The 26,901-nt window shown below is 28.9% G+C and overlaps 1 protein-coding gene across 2 annotated transcripts in view; it reads left to right on the top strand.

Moving 5' to 3' along the window:
* Positions 1-1,494: 1,494 nt before the first annotated feature.
* LOC117177751 (splicing factor 3B subunit 1) overlaps positions 1,495-26,901 on the top strand; it is a 29,103-nt gene continuing 3,696 nt past the window's right edge. Inside the window, exons 1-13 of one of the 2 annotated variants that reach the window (XM_033368657.1) lie at positions 1,495-1,522; positions 2,168-2,352; positions 3,400-3,483; positions 4,979-5,105; positions 9,033-9,112; positions 9,200-9,367; positions 11,211-11,427; positions 11,511-13,030; positions 16,117-16,242; positions 16,335-16,556; positions 16,692-16,874; positions 21,525-22,162; positions 26,045-26,261. In XM_033368657.1, coding sequence (XP_033224548.1) covers positions 1,495-1,522; positions 2,168-2,352; positions 3,400-3,483; positions 4,979-5,105; positions 9,033-9,112; positions 9,200-9,367; positions 11,211-11,427; positions 11,511-13,030; positions 16,117-16,242; positions 16,335-16,556; positions 16,692-16,874; positions 21,525-22,162; positions 26,045-26,261 — 3,795 coding nt within the window. Of the gene's footprint in view, positions 1,523-2,167; positions 2,353-3,399; positions 3,484-4,978; positions 5,106-8,472; positions 8,744-9,032; positions 9,113-9,199; positions 9,368-11,210; positions 11,428-11,510; positions 13,031-16,116; positions 16,243-16,334; positions 16,557-16,691; positions 16,875-21,524; positions 22,163-26,044; positions 26,262-26,901 lie in introns of those variants that run through there. The other variant, XM_033368658.1, reaches the window with a different exon arrangement.

The raw sequence follows: 26,901 nt of genomic DNA, 5'->3' as shown, positions 1-26,901 counted from the left end.
AGATAAATAATCAAATAATTTTAATTTTTATATTCACTTCTTTCGATAAAAATGTAACCATTTTATTAAAATTTTGTTGTTTGAAAATTAATTTTTGAACTTAAAAATGGAGTGTTTCATGAAATTAATATTTGTCTCTTCTGTTTAAATTCAACTGTTTTTTTATATAAGATAGAAATCTTTTTTGTTGGAATACGTACTATTCCTTTTTTTTTAGAATTAATCTTTTTTGGTTCATAGTTATACTAATTTCTTAAAGAAATATGAACTTTTTTAGTTGAAAATGAACCCATTTTTTTGCAAAATCGTTTTCTTTTAGCAGAAAATGTACCTTTCTTAGTTAAAACTTTTAATATTTAATTTGTAATTCTCGTATTTGTTGATCAGTTTCATGGAGAATAAACATCTTAATGCAAATCGTTGATTTATAAATATGTAACATGTGCTTTCAAAAACAAAGAAAATGTTCCTATAGAAATAACATAGGATTAAAATAGACTGAATTTGAATTGAATTTGAATAGCCTGAATTTGGCAATTACTCTTTTATTTCACGAGAAAAATTGTGTATTCGTTGATTATCTTCCATATCCTTACGCGTCTTTATTGATAGTGCCTTAATAAAAAAATAAAATAAAACTTTTTTTTTGCAAACAATAGTATTGAATTTTTATTTTATTATATATCTACTTAGAATGTTTTCCTGAAACCATCCTCTTATCTTACCGTTGTCTATTATTACAGAAAATTACGTATTGGCCCATATATTTCCAAAATATTTGGAAAAATATAATGTGTCACTTTTTATTAATAATAAGTATAATAATAATAATACTTTTTGTATTCTTCATGATAGTGTGCAACTGCAAAATGCCTACGATGATTCAGCAGATTTGGTTAGATACCCTTCGAAACATTATGTTCAAGAAATTTTTTCATATACTTTTTTATATAATAAACCCACGCGTAATTGCTGTCCTCTCAATCTGCAAAGCTTAAACATTTAAAAGGAACAATAATTTTGCAAAAAATAATGTAAACATACATTTTTAGGCAAAACCAAGTCCCACCGTAGAGATTAAGGAGATTGGTTACCGGAGAATTTTTTCTACTTTATCGGAAATTTCTACCGTTACCGGTAAATTTCAGGTAGACCCAACACTACAGTGACGTCACAAACTAATTCAACTTGACAAACAGTGATCGTATGAACGAACCAATCTTTGACACGAAATTGCGGATAGTGTCTCCTCTTACTTATTCTTGGTTCATGGCTTTTCATGGTTGCTCATGGCTCATGGCTCCTTCTAGGTTGGTGTGTAATGCTTCGGAAAGTTATTTTTTAAATAATTATATGCGGAACTGAATTCGAAGAAAAGTCAAAATTAATTCTTAACAGTGTTTCTTAATTATTAAGCGGTGTATAAAGTGATCAGTGTATGAGAGGAACTACTGTATTGAATATCGGCGATTTCTAACGTCCGGACGATTCACGATGGACTCCATTCCACGGACGCATGAAGGTAAGTTTTAATAGGTTTAATGCGTTATTTAACTTGACGTTTATAACATTAAGATTATTTGGTTATTGTTAGATTGATACGTGTCGAGCTTGTATTGTAACTAACAGGCGCGAATTGTGCACAAGCAAATGTTTCATGTTCATTAGCATCTTTTATTGCGAAAACGGTTATGTTCAAAAATGTGAAGGCCAAAATCTATACAATGTTTTTCTCATTCATTGATTGCACGAAACTGTATTGCTTTTAAAAATTTTGTTTTCGTAAAATAAAATAAATCGACAAGAAAGTGAAGGTCTTTAAAAGTAAAAAGTCGACCGTATACGTTGCCAAATTCAACGATTGTGTATAAGAAGTAGGTCGTGAATATAGAAAATGTACATAAAGCATGATACGTGTATATTTACAGGCCAATAGTTGTCTTTTTATGTTAGACAGAGTAAAATACTACCAATCGTTACGAATAGTGAGGCAATTTACCGACAAAATTTACCGCTTTCGAAAATTAACAAAATATGATTGACATATTTTTCTGGATGAAAATGGAAAACATTTGAAATTTTCTGGAAACAATCGAAGAGCATTATAAATGTTACAGTTTGAGTCCCGTAGTATAGCATTTTGTCATGATTTTATTGTTTTTTTCAGACATCGAAGCCCAAATCCGTGAACTTCAGTCAAAGCGAAGAGAACAAAAAGAACAGGACAATGAACACTCAGGAGAAATTGATCAAGTCGGGTTGGGACAGACTGGGTATTACGATCCAGAAATTTACGACAAGAATAAATTTGGAAATATATACACGTATATTCCAGCCGATGATGAGTTAGATGTAAGTATCGTTACAAAATTTTTAAGGATTTTTATCAGGCTAGAAAACATACGTGCGTGATTATCTTTTTGCCTCGCGCAATTTTCAAATTGAAATATAAAATTAATATCAAAGCAAAATTTTGTTAATTTATTTATAGTATCTATTTCTTCTCGAAAAATTCGACTTCCATTTTTTTGTGGATTGAATTAAAAAAAAATGTAAATATTACATTTAAAAAAATATAAAATTCACTTATTCTTGATGTTTCATCAGTTCCTAATAGAAATGTCAATTTTCATTATTTTTAAACAGTTTAATTTTCAAAGATTGAATTTCAACCTGTGGAAAATTCAAGAAAATTAAATTATAAAGATTTTTGTTTAAAAATACCAATTATTCGATTAAAAACTTCAATTTAACTAAAAATTGTTTGAAAAAACTACTGATTTTTAAATAAAAATGTAACTTTCTTAAACGAAAATACTAGCATACTCTGAATTTGAAGCTTGTAAATTTTATTACTTCAAACTAAAGTGAGTAAGCTCAAGTTTTTAAAAATTGTAACTATTCTTGGAAGACTAATCTTTTTAAATAAGAATAATTATTGACGAAAAATTCTAACATAACGTTAAGAATCAATTGTGCCAAAATTGTAAATCTTCTTTGAAATCTATATTAAAAACCGCTAGCTTAACCTTCAATTGTTCACCCACAAAACATCTTTTTTCTGAAACCTAATTATTTTTTCCTAAAATCTAATTCCAAGAAAAAGTATAAAATTTAGATGCAAAACGCTAGTGTAACCTAAAAATTTTTTAAAAATTAGGAACCTTTAAAGTATTATTTTTCTTTAAAAATGTCGATTTCCGGTAACAAACGCTACTAGAGTTAAAAAAAATTGTGAATGTTTCTAAATTCACACAAGATTTTCTATCTTTTTTCTTGGTAAAATGGATTATTTGTATATATATATAATTTTCGAAATTTCAAATTTGAGATGTAAAATAACTTTAAGTTTCGAGAAATAAGGCATAGGCAGTTAGAATCCTTGTTTTTTATTTACAGGAGGAGGAACCAGAAGTGAACACTTTCAGCAGAAACAGACCAGGTTACACTGCTCCTGCTTCTGCACTCAATGATGTCGCTCAGGTAATTTTCATATTAATGGGGAACGCTCTTCCCCCTTTCCCCTTTTTAAAGAATTCATTTTTTCACGAAACGTACTCTTTTTTTCCTCGTTTTTTTTTTTCGTTTAAATACGAACTGAACTAATAGGACTCAATAAGAAAATCCAAATATTTTGGGCTAATATTTTTTTTCGAATTCAAATGTTTTTCTATATTTTTGGTTTAGAATTTACCTTTTTATGTTCAAAATTCTACTATTTGATTGAAAATTGAATTATTTTGTTGAAAACTCACTTTTTTGTTGTTGAAAATGCAATTATTTGGTTGAGACTTGAACTACTTTGTTAAAGACTTATTTTATCATTCTTTTCGCTTTAAGATTTAAGTATTTTCTTAAAAACGAATTTTTTAAACTGAAAATTTAACTTCCATTTTGGCTGAAAATTGATCTTCTGGGGTTGAAAATTCAACTATTACATTTTCCATTAAAAATTTATATTTGTTCGTAAAAAATTCAACTACTTGGTTGAAAATTTGAATATTTGGTTAAAAACTTATTTCATTTGTTGAAGATTGATCTATTTTGTTGAAAATTTGTTTCTTTTTGGTTGGAGATTACTCTTTTTTTATTAGAAACTTCCAATATCACATTTTTTATTGAGAATTTCTCTTTTTAGATGAAGATTGAACTATATGGTTGAAAATTGAACTGAAAGTATACTTTTTTTTTGAAAATTCATATTTTCGGGATGGAAATTATAAAATTCGGATTTTTCTCCTGAAAATTGAACAATTTGGTTAAAAATACAACTGTTTAATAATAATAATAATAATAATAATAGTAATAATAATCTGTTTTGTGTGAGTATTTAATTATTGTATTTTAATTCGTCTTTTGGTTGAATTCGGCGGTTTTTTATTTAAAATTAAAATCTTTTTTCGATAAAATATCATCTATTACATTTTTTGAGAATTCATCTTTTAAATTGAAAATGTGACCATTTTGTTGAAAATTAATTTTTCAACTGCAACTTTAACTATTATAATTTTTGAATTATTATAGCTTTTTTATTTGAAAATTGAAATCTTTGGTTAAAATATCAATTATCTTGCTGAAAGTTGAATTATTGTGTTGAAAATGTTATTATTTTTTAAAGTGTTTTTGGTCAAAAATGTAATTATTTTTTTGAACTATGTCTTTTTGAATAGAAAAATCGTCCTTTTAGATTAAAAATTCAACTTTCTTCTAACAAATTCGTCTTTTTGGCTATTTTATTTTAATACTATTTTAAATGTTGGCTTTTTTATTTCTATGTTGTTTGTAATCCGTCTACTTTGCTTGGCAATTCAACTATTTGGTTAAAAACAAAAATATTTTTGTGGAAAGTAAACTTGAAAAATCAGCTTATTTCCCCTGTTTTAAAGCATTTAGGGCTGTGAAATCTGTATTGAGATAGTAAAAATATGTGCAAAATGTTGAGATTTTTCTGTTACTGATACATTTATTTATTTTTCAGAGTCAAAAGGATTATGATCCTTTTGGCGACAGAAGACCAGCTAAAATTATCGACAGAGAAGACGATTATAGGGCGAAGAAGCGTCTCATGGTCATCTCTCCAGACCGAATTGATCCTTTTGCTGAAGGTTGGTATTATTTTTTAAACTTTTTTTTTTTTATTAAGAAGGTAAATTTACGTTCTTACGTATTTTCTGGTTACATAAATTGAGCTTCCTGGTTTAAAAGCCGACAATCTTCAAAACCTAAAGTTAAATTCGGTTTTCCTTTCCATTTACAAGTCTTCATCTTACTCATTTTACAAATCTGATATTTTTTTGACAAAGGAGCTCAATTTTGCTTAGCCGAAATGTATCTAGCAATGAGTACCGCTACACATCGTTGTTTATCATTTCGTAAAATTGTTTTAGTTACACATTGCAAGTGAAGTAAAAATGAAAATTTTTTGCGATGGAAATTAAATCATTAAATTTATCTGGCTATTCCCTACGCTCCGGAAGTGACGGTTCTTGTCAATTTTACTGTATGGATGGGTTGTAGCCAATTCAATTGGTTAATGCAATTCCAATCAGTTCTATAATTTCAATGTGTTCAAAGTATCATGCATTCTAAAATAACCAGGGTGTCTACTTGACCGGGAAATGACCGGGAATTTGATTCAGTAACCGGGATTTTTAATAATAATATTAAAACTGTAAGTATGATTTGAAACATAATATTTTGGTAGGGATATCTGTAATTCTGTATTGGAAAAGGCAATTATCTGAAAGAATTATTGTATTTCTGACTTTGAACAGGGAGTTTTTGAAAAGAAGTATGCAGGATGTCTACCCTACCTGGAAAACCTGGAATTCTCTAGAAATTTAAATATACCTGGAAAAACCTGATGGATAAGGGGATTTTGTTAGAGAGCCGGGAATTTTTCGCGAGCGTATTTAATTTAAAATATCAAATTGAATAACAATTATTCATCATCTGTAAAAGAAGCTTTATATTACTGATTTTAACTATTTTGTTGAAATTTTGTGTTTTATTTGGTTTGAAATTAATTCGTTCAACTGAAAATTTAACGATTCTATTTTTGATTAAAAATGCATGCATTTTGTTTTCTCTCTTGACAGAAAAATATTTCATAGTTGCAAATACAGCTTATTTGGAAAAGTTATCTTTTTTGTTTTAAGGCAAGTGTTTTTTATTAAAAATTAAAATCTTGTTTTGGTTGAAGTACCAACTAATACATTTTTCGTTCAGAATTCATCTTTCTTGGAATGAAAATGTAATTACATTTTCATTGAAAATTCATCTCTTTGGTTAAAACTTCGTAATTTCCTTGGCTGAAAATTAATTTTTTTTAGTAAAAATGTAACTATTACAGTTGAAACTTTAAATATTTGGTTTAAAATTCAGGTTTTTTGTTTGATAATTATTTTTTTTAACTGAAAATGTAAATAACTATTTCAATTGAATATTCCATAATTTTAGTTCAAAATTCGTCTATTTTTTTGAAAATTAATTTTTTTTTTATTTAAAATTTAACTATTCCAGTTGAATATACATAATTTTAGTTGAAAATTCCTCACTTTTAATGAAAATTTAACTTATTTCTTGAAAATCCTTTTTTTTTTTTAGTTTTGAGATTTTTTTTACTGACAATCTAAATAACTATTAAAATTGAATATTCCATCATTTTAGTTGAAATTTCATCTCTTTTGCTGAACTCTAGGGTTTTAACTGAAAATTTATCTTTTTGGGGAAAAAATCAAGTATTCCAATTACAGAGTAATTTTTTAGTAGAAAATTCGTATTTTTGTTTTTGAAAATAAATTATCCCAGTTGAAGATTCACTATTTTGGTTAAAAATTCATAAGTTGGGTTGAAAATCAATTTTTTTTTTAATTAAAAAATTTTTTTATTTTTGGTTGAAAATTGATTTTTTGTTTGAAAATTCATCTTTTTCGTTGAAAATAATGTCTTTTGTTTAAAACTTTTTTTAAAACTAAAAATTGAACTATTCTAATTGAATATTCTATCATTTCATTTGAAAATGGATCTTTTTGATTGACAATTGATCTCTTTTTGTCGGCAAATTCGTCTTTTTGGTGAAAATAGTTCTTCTTGTTTAAAAATGCATCTTTTTAGTCAAAAATTCATCACTTTGGTTAAAAATTGTTTTTTTTTTGTGTGGAAAATTAATTATTTTAAATAATAATTTAACTATTCCATGTTTAGTTGAGAAATGACATGTCTACTTAAAAATTCAACTAGTTGGTACTTTAGTAAAAAAATCGAAAAATTAATTGTTATATTTGTATTATCATTTAATTATTTAATTGATCAATGATACTTTTATATTTAAGAATATCTTGTAATACAAGTTGCCTGAAAAAAGCCTGGAATTATCAGGGAATTTTCTTCCAGGATTTGAGTAGACACTCTGATATGATTCTGATATGGAACAGGGAACGAAAAGTTGATCTGGAATTTAAAATCATCCGTAGGGTAGACACTCTGATAAAGTCATGTTTAACGTATAAAAATAGGAATTTATGATAGATTATAAATCAAGTATTTGTATAGAATAGTGTAAATTAAATCAAATTGTTTGCTGTCATGGGCTAACTTTCTTCTGAAAATCACGAACTATACATTTTCACTCCATGATTTCCACACACATATCCACATGTTGCAATTCTTTTTGTCTAAATAATTTATTTTACTTCTTGTATACACTTTTCCAATGAAGTTCATTTTCAGTGAGATGCCTACGTGATGCAGACAACATAGAGTTAAAAATCACTTTTCACATTTACTTCATTTGAAAACTATCATTGAACCTCATTTAAAATATAAGTAAAATTTTGATTTACCATGACTTTTTGCTAAAACATTGATACACACTTTTATTCTCGATATAACGCTTTATTAAAAATCATTCGCATGTTAATTTTAATACTGAATCAAATGCCTCCAACCAATCGAAAATCCTCATTTGTCTTATTTTACGTGCGCCTATAGAATAAAATTTGTTTTAGTTATAAATTTGCAAATTATCTCTATAATGTCATGTAGATCAGGTTATTTTTCATATGTAGAAAGACGTGCACCCGAATCCGTTAGTTTTTAAGAAAGCTAATTTAGCAACAGGCTTTTTTTTCTTTTTTTTTCTCGTCTATCAGTTAAATTTCTGTAGTTGTAAATCATTGTAAATATCTGTTTTCATTGCGTTTACGAAAATAGTGAGTAGAACCACAAATAGCTAATGGTAGCTGGATTTTTTGTTGTTGTAAAACTGGATTGAATGAAGTGAATGAATGCGTTTGTTCGAGCTCATACTAATTTTACCGTTTTTTTCCAATCTTAGTGGCGGTCTGCACATTTGGAATCATCAGCTTACCCAGGATACTATATCAAAGGTCAAGCGATACTGAGATGTAAAACTCTATTCTAAAAATCTGTTCACCAAATGATGAGATGAACTTTTTATGTCCTTTTCCTTCTGAAATACTTCAATATTTACAAGTTTTCAAAAATTCACTTTATAATTAGATTGAAAATATAAGTTAATCGATATTAATTTGTGATAATTGAAAAGGTTCTATCATATCAGACAGGTTTTTCAGAACGTGTTCTTTCAAATGAATAGTATGAGTGGTTTGAATGCAAATATTATTAATAACGAGAATGAGTTGATTTTTAGATGGCTAAAGTATTTTTCGATGTGGATGACATGAGCAGGACAATGCTCCCTATGGCAACCAATCTTCACGTACGTATCATATATGCTAGCTACTGGTGCAACACTCCTACCTGCATCTCTCCATTTTTTTCCTTGTTCTTGCTCTAAATAAATAAGAAACTACCTTATTTCTTTCATGCGGGTAGGAAACCGGAGTGAATTCAGTAGCTTTTCTCGGAATATGTTTGAATATTCTGAGAGCATAATATAAATATTACTTGAAATCGATTAGGTCATCAACAGTTCAATAGAATCGTAATACTTTCTAAACAAATAACTAACAGTTGCGCTTTGCGTGACGTTTGATTCCTGGTTGCAGGTGGCAAAACTCCGGATGTTGGCTCGAGGACTTACACGGAGATTATGAGAGAGCAGCAGCTCAAAGGAGAGGAAAAGGAAGTACGTGAATAAATTTTATTTATTTCATTCTGTCTTTCAACAGTAAAAATAAATACATTTTTCTGATATTTTTCCTTAATTCTTCAGATAAGAAGAAAATTGGTAGAAAAGGCAAGGGATGGTACTTTGAAGTCAAACGGAGAATCCAAGCCACCACCGAAAAAGCGAGGTAGATGGGATCAGACGGATGACACTCCTACTCCTAAGAAACCTGCCAGCACCGTAGCAACCCCTACTTCGTGGGATAATGCAGATGTAAGAGATAAAACTGCACGGCGAAGTTTAGTTGAAAATTGAACAATCTTGTTGAAAATTCTTTTTTTTTTTGGTTAAAAAATCATTTTTTGACTGAAAAACTAAAATATTCCCGCCAAAAATTTGACTATTTTGCAGAAAATTCATTTTCATTATTTGAAAATCCATTTTATTAATTGAAAATTTCATTAATCCAGTTGAATAATCCATTATTTTAGTTAACAATTCATCCCTTCAGTTAAAAATTCATGTAATTTCACAAATTTTTCATTTTTGGTAGAAAATTAATCTCCTTGATCAAAAATTATTATTTTTTTGGTTTTTTTTGAAGGAAATTTATTTTTTAACTGGCAAACTAAAATATTTCACTATTTTTCAATTTATTCGAATGCATTAATTAAAAATCAATTTTATTAATTGAACATTTAATTAATTCAGTTGAATAATCCATTATTTTAGTTAAAAATTAACCCCTTTAGTTAAAAATTCATGTAATTTATCAAATTTTTCATTTTTGGTTGAAAATTAATATTCTTGGTCGAAAATTCTTTTTTTTATTTGTTTAAAATTAATATTGTAATTGACAAACTAAAATATTCCAGACAAAAATTCGATTATTTTGCAGATAATTCGAATGCATTAGTTGAAAATCAACTTTATCAATTGAAAATTTAATTAATCCAGTTGAATAATCCATTATTTTAGTTAAAAATTCATCCGTTTAGTTAAAAATTCTTGTAATTTGTCAAATTTTTCATTTTTGGTAGAAAATTAATCTCCTTGGTCGAAAATTCTTTTTTTTTGTTGAAAATTAATTTTCTAACTAACAAACTAAAATATTCCAGCCAAAAATTGGACTATTTTGCAGAAATATCGAATGCATTAGTTGAAAATCAATTTTATTAATTTAAAATTGAACTAATTCAGTTGAATAATCCATCATTTTAGTTAAAAATTCATTTATTTTGTCGAAAGTTTTCTTATTTGGTAGAAAATTAATATCCTTGGTCAAAAATTCATCTTGTTGGTTGAAAATTCGTAATTTCAATTAAAAAATCATCTCTGGTTAAAAATTTAACTAATTGCTTGAAAATCTGTTGTCTTTTGGTTAAAATTTTATTTTTTTAATTACGAATTTAACTATTTCACTTGAAAAGTAAATGTTATGTTGAAAATTCTTCTTTTTTTCAAATGATTTTTTTAAATTGAAAATTTAAATAATGCAGTTGAATGTTGCATCATTTTAGGTGAAAAGGCATGTATTTTGTAAACTTCTTCTTTTTAGTTGAAAATTAATCTTCTTGGTTAAAAATTCATCTATTTGACGCATTGGTTAAAAGTCTGAATAATTTCTTAAACCTTTTTTTTCGGAATGAAAATTAATTTTTTAACAGCGAATTTATCTTTTCCATTTTTGGTTGCAAATTTGTCTTTCTTAGTTGTGGATTCATACTGGATTGCAAATTCATCTTTCTCAGTTGAAAATTTAATTATTTGGTTGAAAATGTAATATTTTTACTTGAAATGTTCAGAATTGAAGCGCTTTAAATTTAATACAGCACTCATATTATTTTTTTCTTGAGAGAATATGTATCTTAATGTACGTGAAAAATCTCCTTATTTCATCTGGAAAATATCTTGCCCTCAAAATAATAATATGTTAAACATTTGCAGAATTTTAAGCATATTAAGATAAAATAATATTGAGTTTTATTTAATTATTATTTAAATCCATAGACTTTAGTAACAAATTCAAAAAATGAATAATTATATAATATTATTAGTATTATTTATTACTGTCGATTGCAGCAAGACATAAATTAAATATTTACTTTTATTTTAGGTTACGCCAGCTGCTATTAGGTGGGACGAGACACCAGGACATGGCAAAGGCGGTGAAACTCCTGGAGCAACTCCAGGTGTCAGTACGAGGATGTGGGAAGCTACACCTGGACATGCAACTCCCGGTGCCGTTACTCCTGGAAGGGAAACTCCCTCTCACGACAAGAATATGTCCAGTCGTAGAAATCGTTGGGATGAAACACCTAAAACCGAAAGAGGTATGCATCATTCAATAATAAATCAGTTGTATTATTACTTGCAAATCGTAATGCTTAGCATAAATTGGTAAATGTTTCCGCAGAAACACCTGGTCACGGCAGCGGGTGGGCAGAAACTCCTAGAGCCGACCGAGTTTCCGGCGATTTGATCCAAGAAACACCTACCCCATCAGCCAGTAAACGTCGTAGTCGATGGGACGAAACTCCATCTAATCAAACTCCTGGCTCGATGACACCACAAACGCCAGCAACTCCACTTGGAACTCCTCACCAGTCTTCGATGATGACACCTAGTGGAGTAACTCCAACAGGTCCTAAAGCCATGGGTATGGCAACTCCAACACCCGGACATCTGATGTCCATGACTCCAGAGCAACTGCAAGCCTATCGTTGGGAGCGTGAGATTGACGAACGCAACAGGATTTTGGGAGACGAGGAATTGGATGCGATGTTCCCGCCTGGGTATAAAGTGCTTACAGCACCCGCTAGTTACCAGCCGATTCGAACTCCTGCGAGAAAATTGACCGCGACCCCAACTCCCATCTCCGGCACTCCTCAGGGCTTCTTCATGCAGCAGGAGGACAGAAACGCCAAGTACATTGAAAACCAGCCCAAGGGCAATCTGCCTTTCATGAAGCCAGAAGATGCACAATACTTCGATAAATTGTTGGTGGACGTTGACGAAGAAACCCTTAGTCCGGAAGATCAGAAAGAACGGAAGATTATGAAGCTGCTTTTGAAAATCAAGAATGGCACGCCACCAATGCGAAAAGCCGCACTCCGACAGATCACTGACAAGGCAAGGGAGTTTGGAGCAGGGCCCCTTTTTAATCAAATTCTCCCACTTTTGATGTCTCCGACACTGGAAGATCAGGAGAGGCATCTTCTCGTGAAAGTTATTGATCGTATTCTTTACAAGTTGGATGATCTCGTGAGGCCTTATGTCCATAAGATCTTGGTCGTGATTGAACCACTGCTGATCGACGAAGACTATTATGCGAGAGTGGAGGGCAGAGAAATCATTTCCAATTTGGCAAAAGCTGCTGGTTTGGCCACTATGATTTCGACGATGAGACCCGATATTGACAACATCGATGAATACGTGCGTAACACGACAGCGAGAGCCTTTGCGGTAGTAGCTTCAGCTCTAGGAATCCCCTCACTTTTGCCCTTCTTAAAAGCTGTCTGTCGGAGCAAAAAGTCTTGGCAAGCACGACATACGGGTATTAAAATTGTCCAACAAATCGCCATTCTCATGGGATGTGCAATCCTGCCGCATTTGAAGAGCTTGGTGGAAATTATTGAGCATGGATTAGTCGATGAGCAGCAGAAAGTTCGAACCATCACAGCCTTGGCAATTGCCGCTCTAGCTGAAGCTGCGACGCCCTACGGTATCGAAAGCTTTGATTCGGTTCTGAAACCGCTTTGGAAAGGTATTCGAACTCACCGAGGAAAAGGTCTTGCCGCTTTTTTGAAAGCTATTGGTTATCTCATTCCTTTGATGGATGCTGAATATGCTAATTATTATACTCGAGAAGTAATGTTGATTCTTATTCGTGAATTCCAATCGCCTGATGAAGAAATGAAGAAAATTGTATTGAAGGTAAGTCTAGAAAATATAACGTTAATAATATTATGAGGGGTTGATGACTCTTGATATCTAGTGTACATGTCTTCGTGAAATCTTTGTCAAATCATTGAAATGTTCGGAAATATTTGAAAATATTTTGGAATGTTGTAAATCAGTATAACCATTGCAGGGTTGCTACTGGTCAGACTATTTCAGAAAGTCAAGGAATTTAAAACTGGTCATGGAAACCATTGATAAAGAGTCAGGGAATTTTCGATAATAAAGATTCGTTTCAAATTATCTCCCTCCTGTTGTATAAAATATCGTAGGATTTGATCTGACCCTTCATCCAAACAAACTAACTAAAATTTTATAAACTTAGAGAATGAACATATAATCAGTTTTGTTTATTAAATAAGCCTAGAACCTTGATGAAATTAGATTTTTTTGTTGAGAATTCATCTTGCGAATACAAATTGTATTATTTTGTTGAAAAATTATCTTATTTAGTTGAAAATTTTACTATTTTATTCAAAATTCGTCTTTTTTTTAGACAAATAATTTCATTAGATGAAACTTCATCTTTTTGGTTTTATTGAAAATGTATTTTCGGGTAGAACATTGATCTCTTTGGTTGATGACTTCACCGTTTTAATTGAATATTAATTTTTCAGTTATATATTTATTATTTTAATTAAAAATAATATCTTTGGTTGACAATTGAACTATTTTGTCGAAAATTAGTTTTTTTTTTTATTGTTAGAAACGACGTTTGGCTTGAAAGTTCTACATTTTTAATGATATTTTTTTCCTTATCGTTTGAAAAATCTTTCTTGGTTGAAAATTCAACTGTTTTGTTAGGTAGAAAAATCGTTTTTTGGGTTGAAAATTCAATTATTATTTTTTTCTTTGAAATTAAATTTTTGTTAAAAATTCTTATTTTAGTGTTAAGAACTTGACTGTTTTGTAAAAAAATGCATTTTTTTGTCTGGCTTAAAAGTTTACAATTTTTTTTTACATTTTTTGCTTTTTTGTCTGGAAAATATTTTTTTCGGTAGAACATTCAACTCTTTTGTTGAAAATTCCTCTTTTTGGTTCGAAAATAATTTGTTTCGGTTGATGATTGAACTAATTTGTCGAAGATTCGTATTTTTTAGTTGAAATCAACTTATTTTGATTACAAATTATAATACTTTTTAATGGCAATATCAACTATTACAGTTTTTGTTGAGAAATTAATTATTTTGGTTGAAGATTAATTTCTTTGGTTGAAAATTTAACTATTTTGCTGAAAACTCCTTTTTTTGCAAATTAGTTGTTTTAACTAAACATTTAATTATTCCACTTTTGCTTGCAACTTTATCTTCTTTAATTGAAAATTCATTTATTTTGTTTAAAAGATACCTTTTTTGGGTTGAAAATTATATTATTTAGGTAGAATATTCTTCCTTTTTTTGCTTTAAAGTTGAACAATTGTGTTTAAAATTAATTTTTTTTACGTTAAAAATTCATATTTTAAACTAGTTTGTTGAAGATTCATATTTTTTAGTGTAACTCAATTGGTTTTGATTTAAAATAATATTTTTGTGTGGAAATATCAACTATTATAGTTTTCGTTGAGAAATAAATTATTTCGGTTGAAGATTCATCTCTAGTTAAAAATTCTTTTTTATTTTTGGTTGAACATTAGTTGTTTTAACTGAAAAATGAATTATTCTATTTTTGGTTGAAAATTTATCTTTTTGAGTTGAAGACTCAACTATGTGGTTGAAAATTCTTGTATTTTTTTTTTTAAGATTTCTCTTTTTTAGCAGAAAATTATTCTGCATCGTTACACATGCAGTTCCTTGATTGAAATTTTTATTACTTTTCTGAAAATGCATTTTTGTTTTTTTGAAATAACTTTTTAACTTAAATTATTTTTTAGTTGAAAGTTCATGTATTTTGTTGAAAATTCATCTTTCTCGGTAGAAAATTACCTATTTTGTCTAAAAATTCATCTTTTTGGTTGAAAATTCAAATATTCTGTATGACTGTTGTGACTATAAGTCTTTAAGATAAAGAGGGTCCCCAAAATAAGCCGAAAATCCGCCCCTTTTTTGCGCCCAACGTAGCTTTTGAAGGAAAGAACCTAAATTGTCGCAACAAAGCCCAAAATTATCGTCCATGCTTGCTGTAACCGGGTTTGTCATTAATTTACCTGAAAACCAAAAACTACCCCTATCAGGGGGTGGAAATTACACCGGTACCGTGAAAGTAGGTGAAATCGTGTCTAATTGTTTTTTATCTTAACAGTATAATATGTACTTCAATTATACTTACTTAGTGACGCTCCGACTCTTGAAAATCGAGGTACTACCTCTATGAGGGGGTGGGAAATACGTTATAAACAAGAAAATTGCTAAAATATGTTTTAATTTTTTTTCTATAGGTAAAATCAGTTAGTGTCAAATGTATAATAACTAACTTAATTCTAAATTATTTAGAATCATTTCAACCCTTGAAAACCAGAAAACTACTCCTATTAGGGGGTGGAAAGTACTTATACAATGTATAATAACTTCGTTCATTATTCTTACTTAGCACCATTTCAACCCCTAAAATCACGAAAAATACCCCTATCAGGGGGTGGAAGCGACACCGGTACCATGGAAGTCGGTTAAATAGTGTCTAATAGTCCTCCATCATAACAGTATTTATACCTCAATTATACTCACTCATGGAACTGGCGAAGTTTCCACCCCCTGGTAGGGGTAGTTTTCGGGGAAACTAATGACAAATTTGGTTACAGCATGCATTGACGATTATTTTGAACTTTGTTGCGTCGATTTATGTTCTTTCCTTCAAAAACTACGTTGGGCGCAAAAAAGGGGCGGATTTTGGGATCCCTCAAAGAGGGAAAGAAACAATCCTTTTTTTTAGCATTAACATTATTGATCTACTAGGTATAGGATTTTTTTTATATCTAAAAGAAAAAATGTATGACAATCAGAGAAAATGAAAAATTGATCAGGGAATTTCAAAATTGGGACCTAAAGTCGATAGGTAAAGCCCTCGTAATATTGTGGTCGAATATTTAATATCGAAGTTTGTAATTTATCTCACTTATGTGTTAACAGGTCGTTAAACAATGTTGTGGAACGGATGGTGTGGAATCGCAATACATCAAGGACGAAATCCTTCCCCACTTCTTCAAGAACTTCTGGAACCACAGGATGGCCCTCGATAGACGAAATTACAGACAGGTAAATTAATTTATTGATAAGTAATTCTTATTTTGTAACATTTAATAATGTTTAGAACGGATTTGTTTAAAACTTGAGTTTTTGTGTTCCAGTTAGTCGATACAACTGTCGAAATCGCAAACAAAGTAGGCGCCCAAGAAATCATCAACCGAGTAGTGGACGATTTGAAGGATGAAAATGAGCAGTACAGGAAAATGGTTATGGAAACCATAGAGAAAATTATGGGTAACTTGGGAGCAGCGGATGTTGATTCTCGTCTGGAGGAACAACTCATTGATGGTATTCTCTACGCTTTCCAAGAACAAACCACGGAGGTAAATTAACTTTCCAACCTTTTTTTTTAATAATTAATATTCTCAACAAGTATGTTTGACAAGCTTTAATATTGACAATTTACAAATTGAGTTTATTAATGATTACATTTAAGTAAATTACTATCTTTTTTAAAGGACGTAGTTATGCTTAATGGATTTGGCACGATCGTCAACACACTGAGCAAAAGAGTGAAGCCCTACCTTCCTCAAATTTGCGGTACTATCTTGTGGCGATTGAACAACAAGTCTGCCAAAGTTCGACAACAAGCTGCTGATCTCATTTCCCGTATCGCCGTCGTAATGAAAACGTGTCAAGAGGTAATTTTATCATTTTCTTGTACTGTTATTTAAGGAGCCTCAAACGTTAGTCTCATTCCAATTTTTAATAATATTGAGAAAAACGATCGGTATATATTGTAAAAATTCTCGCAAGAATAACTTGAAAATGATTAAAATCCCTGAATGGCAGAGTTGCCACTAGGCCTGGAAGACCTAGAAAGGACTTTTTTTAGTACTTCCTGGTTTCTAAGAATGTCTATGGAAATATATCTATTAGGGTTAGAGTTTTGAGCCGGTTATATTACTTTGAAAACGATAACGAGATTGAGAATATTACCGACGAATATAACCAAGAAATAAACTCTTGAGAATTTATTTTAATTAACCCATTAACGACCAAAGCTATCAATTTTATAACATAAGTTTGACCGCAAAATTTATGGGTATAACAAAACAATAAATAGATCGAAAGTACTTTTCCTTATGTTTTTGGGCGAGCTAAATTCGAATCCGTCGTCAAAACTCGAATATTTTGACTTCAAAATTAAATATGGTGGTTTTTGCATACAAAAATAGTGAAAAATGTTTGATCTTTTATTTTTATAATTTTTTTTTCAGGCATAAAACGCGTTAATATTTTAAAACTTCTTCTTTTTCTAAAAAATCTTTAAAAAATTCATAGTGTTCTATGGTTAATTTTAAGACATTTTTATTCCATGGAACTTTTTTTTAAACTTTCAAGTTTTTGAGAAAAACAAAGATGATGGAAAAAATAAGTTTTTGGAACATTTTTGCATTTTGTCTACCATTTTGAAAGAAAAAAAAAAACGTATATATAAAATTTTTTTGTTAAAGTTTAAGAATTTTGTGCACCGATGGTTGAAGAAATTTTAAGATATTAAAGCGTTTTATGCCTAAAAAAATTATAAAAATGAAAAATCAAACATTTTGCACTATTTTTGTATACGAAAACTGCCATATTTAATTTTGAAGTCAAAATATTTGAATTTTGGCCAAGGATTCGAATTTAGCTCATCCAAAAACCTAAGGAACAGTACTTTTGATCTATTTATTGTTTTGTTATACCCATAAATTTTGCGGTCAAAACTCATGTTATAAAATTGATAGCTTTGGTCGTTAATGGGTTAATAGAAAATCGAATTTTTTCATTAACTTTTCGGTTGAAAATTCAACTCTTTTTTTTTTAAAGTTTGTCTTTCTTATTTTAAAGTTAACCTGTTTTAGCAAAAATTAAATCTTTTTTTGATAAAAATGCAACTGTTTGGTTAGTAATAAAGCTACTATACTATTTTCTTGAAAACTTAACTATTTCGTAAAAAATTTACTTTCTGTTTAAAATTTATATTTTGGTGTTGAAAAATGAACTGAAATATTTTCTTGGATGAAAGTTCCGCTTATAAAAAAAATTTGTTTTTTTATTACAAATTCATCTGTTTTAGTACAAAATTTATCTCTTTTGGATAAAAATTCAACTATTTGGTAGAGAATTGATCTATTTTGTTAAAAGTTCATAATTTTTGGTTTAAAAAATTCGTCTTTTTGGATTGAAAATTCAATTTTTTTTTTAGAAACTTATTTTTTTGTTACAAAAATTCAATTTTTGATGTTACTGAGTTAACTGGAATCTTTTTTGAATGGAAACTCAATTTTTTGTAATGAAAAATTCTTCTGCTTTAAGATAAATTTCATATTTTTTTATAAAGATGCAACTTTTTTCTAGAGAATTCAACAATTCTGTTAAAAAGGCATCCTTCTTGGTTCAAAATTTGTCTTTTTGGATTGCAAATACAATTTTTTTGGTAGAAAATGATTTCTTGTTTAAAAAATGCAGTTTGATCGTGAAAACTCGACTAAAATCTTTTTCAACAGAAAATTCAAATATTTTTTTGAAAATTTGTCATTTTGATTTAAAACTTCATCTGTTATAGAAGAAATTTCATTTTTGTAGGAAAATGCACCTTTTTTGCTAAAAATCGTTCCTTTGTGCTTGATAAATCAACTAATTTGTTTAAAATATTCGGTTGAATCGCTTTGTTAAGAAATCACTTGTTTTGTTATTTATATTTTAAGTTGAAAAGTTATCATATATTTGTTAGTTAAAATTTGGGTTTATTTTTTTGTTGTTGTAGAAAAAAAATTTTTAGTTTGAAATTTCCTTCTTTTTGCGTAAAAACGCATCAGTTTCGTGGAAAATTATTTTTTTGTTGAACAGTCATATTTTTTGTTTGAAAAAATGAATTTTTGTAAAGAAAATTTGTCTTCTGGTTTTAAGGTTCAATAATTTAGATGAACTTTTATTTATTTTTTGAGTGAAAAATCTTTATTTGTTGGAAATTCGTCTTTTTGGTTTTAAAATTCTATTTTTTGTTGTATAAATTTCATTCTTTTTATTTAAAATATAAACTATGACACTTTTTCGTTGGCAATTTGTCTTTTTAAGTAGAATATTAAACTATTATGTTAAAAATTCCAGTATTTTGTTAAAGAGTTATCTTTTAAAGTAGAAAAAACTTTTTTTTGTTGGAAATATATTAATGCATTTGAAAATTTTTAATTTGTATATGAAACACTGTTTTATTCCGCTTATAATGTGAGGCAATTGAATTTTGAGGTTAGAGTTTCAGTCTAACAGTGTTAAATAATGAACGAGCTACTGCTTTGCATATTTTAAATTCTTGAATATGTCTGAGGTAGAAAGTAATTTATATTCAACAATAAAAATATTGTTAAAAATCATAAATTCTTTTAAATTCTCCTAAATTCCGTCATGCTCTCGGTTATATAACCTGAACTTTAGTTCTCGGGAATTTAAGAACTCTAATTAGTGTATACTCGGCTGGAATTGTCAGGGTTTTTTTTTCAAGTCAGGGAATTTTTTCGAGTGGCTACTTTTTCTTATCGTATTTGTTACTAGATTTACAAACTTAGCTGTAAAGCTCTTCTGTTAAAAATTAATTTTTCAAATTGAAAATTTAACTTATCTTCTTGAATATTCCATAATTTTAGTTGGAAGTTTGTATTTTTTCGTAGAAAATTTATCTTTTTGGTTGAAAATTCAACTATTTTTGTAGAAAATAAATCTTTTTGGTTAAAACTGCAACTGTTTAGTTAAAAATTAATCTGCTTTGGTTGAGGATAAAAGTATCTTGTTTAAAATTTGTATTTTTGATTGACTAAGTGTTTTTGGTTTAAATTAAAATCTGTTTTGCTTGAAATATCATTTGTAGCGTTTTTTTAGATCTCATATTTTTAATTGAAGATTCAACTGTTCGGTTGAAAAATAAGCTCGTTTGCTAAATAATCACTTTTTTTTGTAATAAATTAAAATATTCCAATTAAAGATTCATCATTTTAGTTGAACAATAATCTATTCGTCGACAAATTCATCTATTTTGTTTAAGATGCAATACTTTTACTTGAAATATTAGGAAATTTAAAGCTTTTTAAATTGAATTTATTATAGTTTATACATTAATTTTACTCAAAAGAATATATTACCCTTTTTCGTGAAAAATCTTTTTATCTTCCCTGTTTCTACAGTTTTCACTCGTCTAGAAAATACGTACCTGTCATTCAAAATATTTATATTTGAAATATGCATTGAATTTTAAATATAGGAAGATAATATAAAAATCACTTTTAATTATTATTCAAATTCATAGACCTTATGAATTAATTCACTATTTTTACATATTTAGTTATTATTTTCAGGGACTGAAAAAAGGTTATTATTTATAATAAACTCGTAAAATTATATGCAATCATATTTCGTCTCGATTGATTTAAAAAATGCGAAATACTTAAATGGATTTGTACTATGAAAAAGTATATCTGTAGAATAGCTTACACTTTAAGGAATTAGTTTTTCTTAGGGAGGATTACAGCCTAATTTGTTGTAGTGTGTTTTGATTTAATTTGCACCATACATCAAACGTTTTTTGAAACCCGTAATGATCTGTTTTTAAATCTGTGTCGCCTAAAATTTCGAAAATATTGATACTGTGTCAGTTCTAGTTGAACGAGGATTATGCCCACTTAGAAAACCTTACAAATGATGAAAAACTAAATCTTAATTTTGGAGACCTGTAGATTTTTCTTTCTTGTAAAGTAGTGTTTATTCATAATCATGTATAGAAATTTGTAATCTTTTTTTTTTAACTTCTCAAAAACTACAAATATAGCTTTTGCAAATTCTCGTTTTTTTTGTTCATATAAATTCGTAATTTTCTACAAAAGCACCTATTAAAAATGATGAAAACCCAAACCTAGCCTTTGCAAATTGTAAACTTGTGTTGTTGTATATTTTCATAACTTTTCGTGGCAACTTTTTACTTTCAATGCAAATTTGTTTTTTTCTATGTCAAACTATTAAAAAATCTACAATTTTCTACAATCACCTATAAATCTGTCGTTTTCATAGAAAGTTTTAGTTTGTCGTATACATTTTTTTCCACCGGGGCTTGCATTATTTTGGAATTGTGCAATAAATTGTAAGTGAATTAGTTTTCGACCAGTAAAATGTATTCAAATTGAATAGAATTAATTAGATTTTAAAAAGTAGTCCTGAAAATTCTCGAAAAGTCGTGGAATTTTGAAACCGGTCTTCTGTAGCAACCCTGAATGAGTTGTTTTGCATTGCTTCATAATTTTGTTTGAATTTTTTCGCAGGAAAAACTTATGGGACATTTGGGAGTTGTTCTTTATGAATACTTGGGTGAAGAGTACCCGGAAGTTTTAGGAAGTATTTTGGGAGCTTTAAAGGCAATTGTGAATGTCATTGGAATGACAAAAATGACGCCACCCATAAAAGATTTGCTGCCTAGATTGACGCCTATTTTGAAGAACAGACACGAAAAGGTCCAAGAGAATTGCATTGACCTGGTTGGTAGGATAGCAGATCGAGGACCAGAGTATGTATCAGCCCGAGAGTGGATGCGAATTTGTTTCGAGCTTTTGGAATTGCTAAAAGCCCACAAGAAGGCCATTAGGCGAGCAACTGTCAACACCTTTGGTTACATTGCAAAGGCTATTGGACCTCACGATGTCTTGGCAACATTATTGAACAATTTAAAGGTCCAGGAACGTCAAAATCGAGTCTGTACTACTGTGGCGATAGCCATTGTCGCTGAAACGTGCAGTCCCTTTACAGTTTTACCTGCCTTGATGAATGAGTATAGAGTTCCTGAACTCAACGTTCAAAATGGAGTCCTCAAGTCCTTGTCTTTCTTGTTCGAGTATATCGGAGAAATGGGCAAAGATTACATTTATGCTGTCAGCCCTTTGCTAGAGGATGCTCTTATGGACAGGTAAATTTTGGAAATATTTTTATTAAAATCAGACGCCTCGGACTCAACGCACTATTTTGCTACTATTTCGAGAAAAAAGCTACACTGAAGGGCACTATTTTTTCAAAATTTTCGGCTAATTCCATTATTTCGCTACTTTTGCTCGAAAAAATACTTTTGAACTTCTTCGCCCATTGGCTTAAATAATATCTCCGTGATCTTGACCAATAACAACATACCGGAAAATTGGCTTAATGGTAATAGTTTTTTTTTTCAAGCAAGGAAGAAATTTGCATTTTTAATCAAAAACAGTTGAATTGAACCAAAAAGAACAAATTTCCAACAAAACAGTTAATTCCTCAACCGAAACCGATTAATTTTGAACCATAAAGTTGCCTTTTTAATCAAAACAGATCATTTTTTTTAACAAATGAGATGCATTTTCAAATTAAAAGAACGCATTTTCAACAAAGAAAGATTTTATCTGTGCATTTCAAAATTAATTTTGAGCCTAAGGAAAAACGAATTTTCAACGAAAATTTTGAATCTTTAACCAAAAAAATTAACTTTTGAGAACTTAGTTCAACTTTCCACAAAGAAGTTTAATTTTTAACCCTGAAAGATGAATTGTCAAGGAAAAACGCAATAGTTGATATTACATCAAGTACATTTTGAATTTAAAATAAAAAACTTTTGGATGTAACCAGCAAAGAAGAATATTTAACAAAATACTTTTATCCTCAATTAAAACAGATTAATTTTAAAGTAAATAGTTCAATTTTCTACCTGAAATACGAATTTTGTAAAAAAAAAAACACTTTAATTCTCTACCCGAAGATATGAATTTCCAACAAAATAGTTAATTTTAAAACAAAACAGATTAATTTTTAAACCAAAAAAGATGAATTTTCAAAAAAATAATTGAATTTTCAATTTAAAAAAATTGTGAGGCAAGAAAGAAATAATTTCAATAAAATTGATGAAATTTAAAGTTGAAGACTATTTTTTTACGAAAAAGTTGAATTTTTATCGAGGAAGTATAACTTTTTCACAAAGCTGTTAAATTCTCTACAAAATAATTAAATTTTGAACCAAATACTAAAATTTCTAATTAAAAAAAAAAGTTTTAGAAAAAGCTTTTCAACCGAAAATAATTAATTTTCAAGCAGAAATAGTTTGATTTTCCTATTTGGTTTTATTAATTCAGTTCGCATTTAAGCGAAAAATGAGAAAAAGACGAAAGACTGAAGCCGGCGATAAATAAATAGAAATTTTGATAGACTAAATAATAACATGTTAAATAAACATTGAAGTTCAATTTTAATACTTAACAAATTGTATGACTCTATTTTATCACTAAGGTAGTCCCGGACCTGAAACTATATATTAACGTGGGTCAAACAAAAGATGCAAGAATTCGAAATGGCTGCAACGGAAAAATAGCATATTAGATCTTAAAAAATAATAATTAATTAAAAATTGAGAGATATGGAGCTTGGTAATCCAGTCGAGAAAAAATGTATTTTTTCAGAGTTTTTAAATTTTCTTCATTTTCGTTTTTTTTTTTTTAATTTCTGGAGGTTAAGATAATTTCAATTAATACTAATATCAGAATTTAAAAAAATCGCCATATTTCCAATTTCGATTCCTATGTCTTGTCGATTGTTACATTTTAAAATAAATAGATGAATTTTCAATTAGAATGATGGAATTTTCAACAAAAAAAGTTTAACCAAGTAAGAAAATTCTCAACCAAAATAGATGAATTATCAACAAAACATTTAATAGTTGATATTTCAATGAAAGAAAATTTTAATTTTTATCACAAACAGTTAAATTCAGCAATATAAAACTAAAATTTATTACATCTAAAATAACAAATTTGAGCTGTCAACTTGAAATGGTGAACAAAAAACTAAACTTAGAATGTTACAATTTTAATAGTTCTATTCAGAACAAAATTAAATTACAAGTAAAATTGTTTTATTTTGATGGATAATAAATATTCAACACCTATCATTCCTAGAAAAAAATCGAGTGTGTTGAAGAGACCTACACTGCCGTGCAAAAGTTTTAGGCCACCTATTTTTTATGACTGAATAAATTCTCTTAATTTTAATTATACTAGAGCTAAATGAATTTCGCTTTAAAAGGTTTATGGTTTTCGAAATTCTGTATAAAATAAGCCCAGAGTGAAGTCAATTTCAATATTATTTTTGGTAACAAAAATATTTTTGTAAAATATATGAAATATATAATTATGAAGTTTCTATGTAATTTCCTCAAAATATGTATTTATTTAACTTTTATTCTGATTTGCCTACAGATAGGATGTTTTCAAATTTTTCCAACTTTTTTATCACAACTTCCAAGGGCTTGCTATTCGAAAAGAAATTGTTTAAAATTTATACTCGTAAGCTGTTGTGATACAATAAAAATTAGCTTCAAAATGAATGTAAAACAAAACATGTAGATGATTCAATATTTTGAAATAAACTGTAGTTTTTTAAGTATTCTTAAACTATTTAAAATGAAAATAATTTAACTTTCAATTGAAGAATTAGGGTAAACATGGGTATTACCGACACCTTAAAAAAAAATTAGAAAAAGGAGAATATTTATATGCTTATTTTTTGGTAACGAAGTTGAATTCATCTGAAAGGGCAGATTTTTTCCGTTTCAGACAGTACCCAGTAATGTAATTATTCTTTGCCAAACTATTGTTATACTTATTTTTAAATAATTTATTCAAATTCAGTGAACGACACCGCTATTGATTTTGAATTTAAAAGAAATTAGAAAGTTATTTGTAAAAAATATTATGCAATTTAGTTTCTTTAGATAATAATGAACATCATTTTGTATAATTATGGGTTTTCTTAAAAGATAAGACTAAGTTTTTGGCGAAAAGGAATTCCTTCGATATTGTGTGGTTATGTTTATTTCGTCAGTTCACGAATTTGTCAAATTCATTCGAGGGTGTCGTTGATTGATTTTTGAGGTTCGGAAATCCAAAATCAATTAAAAAGATATTGAACATCAAAAACTCTTGAAATGCGATGGCATAGAAATAAAGAAAGCAAATAGCAATCATAGCAACACGGACATCATTAAAAAAATGCGTATTATACCCTAAAAACTTCCTTCTGTTGGGTGTCGGTCACTAAGAGATACGTATGTCGTTCACTGGTTTTGAAGGTATGATAAGAATATTTCAAATATAACCAATCCACTCAAATTTGTGACTAATATTTATTTCATTATATTGCAAAACATAATAATCTAACCTCTGAAAGTACTGCAAAATAAGAAATACTTTTTCTTCTAACTTTCAGTGGACTTTCAAATTAACGACATGACTAATTTTTATAGTGTCAGCATGTCCTCCTGTAGGTGGCAACAAAAATGTTATTTAATGAACATAAATTCAGTAATTTTGTACTGAATAAATATTGAAATACAAATTGCATAGATTATAGAATATTTATTCATTTACAAGTATCTATTTTATATCTCTGAAATTCTAATAAAAGCATTTTCATTCCACAGTGTCGTTCACTAGAAGAGTGTCGGCAATACCCCTGTTTACCCTATTCAGTTTATAACAAAAATGTAATCTTCATTTTTTAATTTTTCTAGCTTAAAGTTTTTTAAAACGATTTGAAGCTTAGTTTTTATTACTTCAAATGGGACATTTTTTAGATTCAGAGTTCGAATTTTTCCATTTCAGTGATCGTGAAAAATGTTTGCGAACCGGGAAAAAATCAGGAAATGGCCGGGAATTTTTGTATGTGATTAAAACGGCCATCCTGTTTTAAGGGATATAAAGATACTGTTACTACTATAGATAATACAATGATAATACTGCTATTAATCATATTTTGTATGTATTTTATTTTACAGAGATCTAGTACACAGACAAACGGCGTGTGCTGCTATCAAACACATGGCTCTTGGCGTCTACGGTTTTGGATGTGAGGACGCGTTAATACATCTCCTAAATCACGTCTGGCCCAATGTTTTCGAAACCTCCCCACATTTAGTCCAGGCCTTCATGGATGCTGTAGACGGTCTTCGAGTTGCACTCGGACCAATAAAAATTCTCCAGTACACATTACAGGTATAAAATGCACACTATTTGATATTTTATTTATTGGCCACTAAGTCGAAAAAACGGGAAATTATATTGACTTAATGTATATGGAATAATGTCAGATTGAACGAGTTTTTTTCAAAAATTCTTTAAAATGGCTACAGTTTCTGTGGAATTTTTAAAAATTTGTAACACTTTTAATTTTGAATTGTTGAATTGTAATTATTAAGGGCATGTGACACAGCTAAATACCTATATTACCGACCACAGTTTTTCAGTTCACTGAATGTTTTTTTAAATCTCAGAACTTTTTTTGTAAATAAAATATCGAGCTGAAACTTTGGGAAATGTATTAGAGTACAATAAAGTACGTTTAGATACTGCATTTTGGTAGGAACTTCACTGAAAATTATTTCATCTTTTTTCTGAACCTCAACTTTTTTGAACGTTCCAACTTTTTTTATACGTAAAATATCGGTCTCAAACTTTGAGAAATGCAAAAGCCGAAAGAAAACTACGTTTAAGTACAAAGATTAATAATAAAAGATGTAAAAAAATATATTTGAACAATCAATTCCAACGGCATCAGCCGGTAACGTTGTACACGAAAATACGAACTCTCTAGAGCCTCGTCTAGTGGCCGCCAGGTTTCGTATTTTCGTGTACA

The sequence above is a fragment of the Belonocnema kinseyi genome, chromosome 8, assembly GCF_010883055.1.
Source record: "Belonocnema kinseyi isolate 2016_QV_RU_SX_M_011 chromosome 8, B_treatae_v1, whole genome shotgun sequence".
Lineage (NCBI taxonomy): Eukaryota > Metazoa > Arthropoda > Insecta > Hymenoptera > Cynipidae > Belonocnema > Belonocnema kinseyi.
The sequence above is the reverse complement of the archived record's forward strand: the minus strand, read 5'-3'. Positions and strand labels throughout refer to the sequence as shown.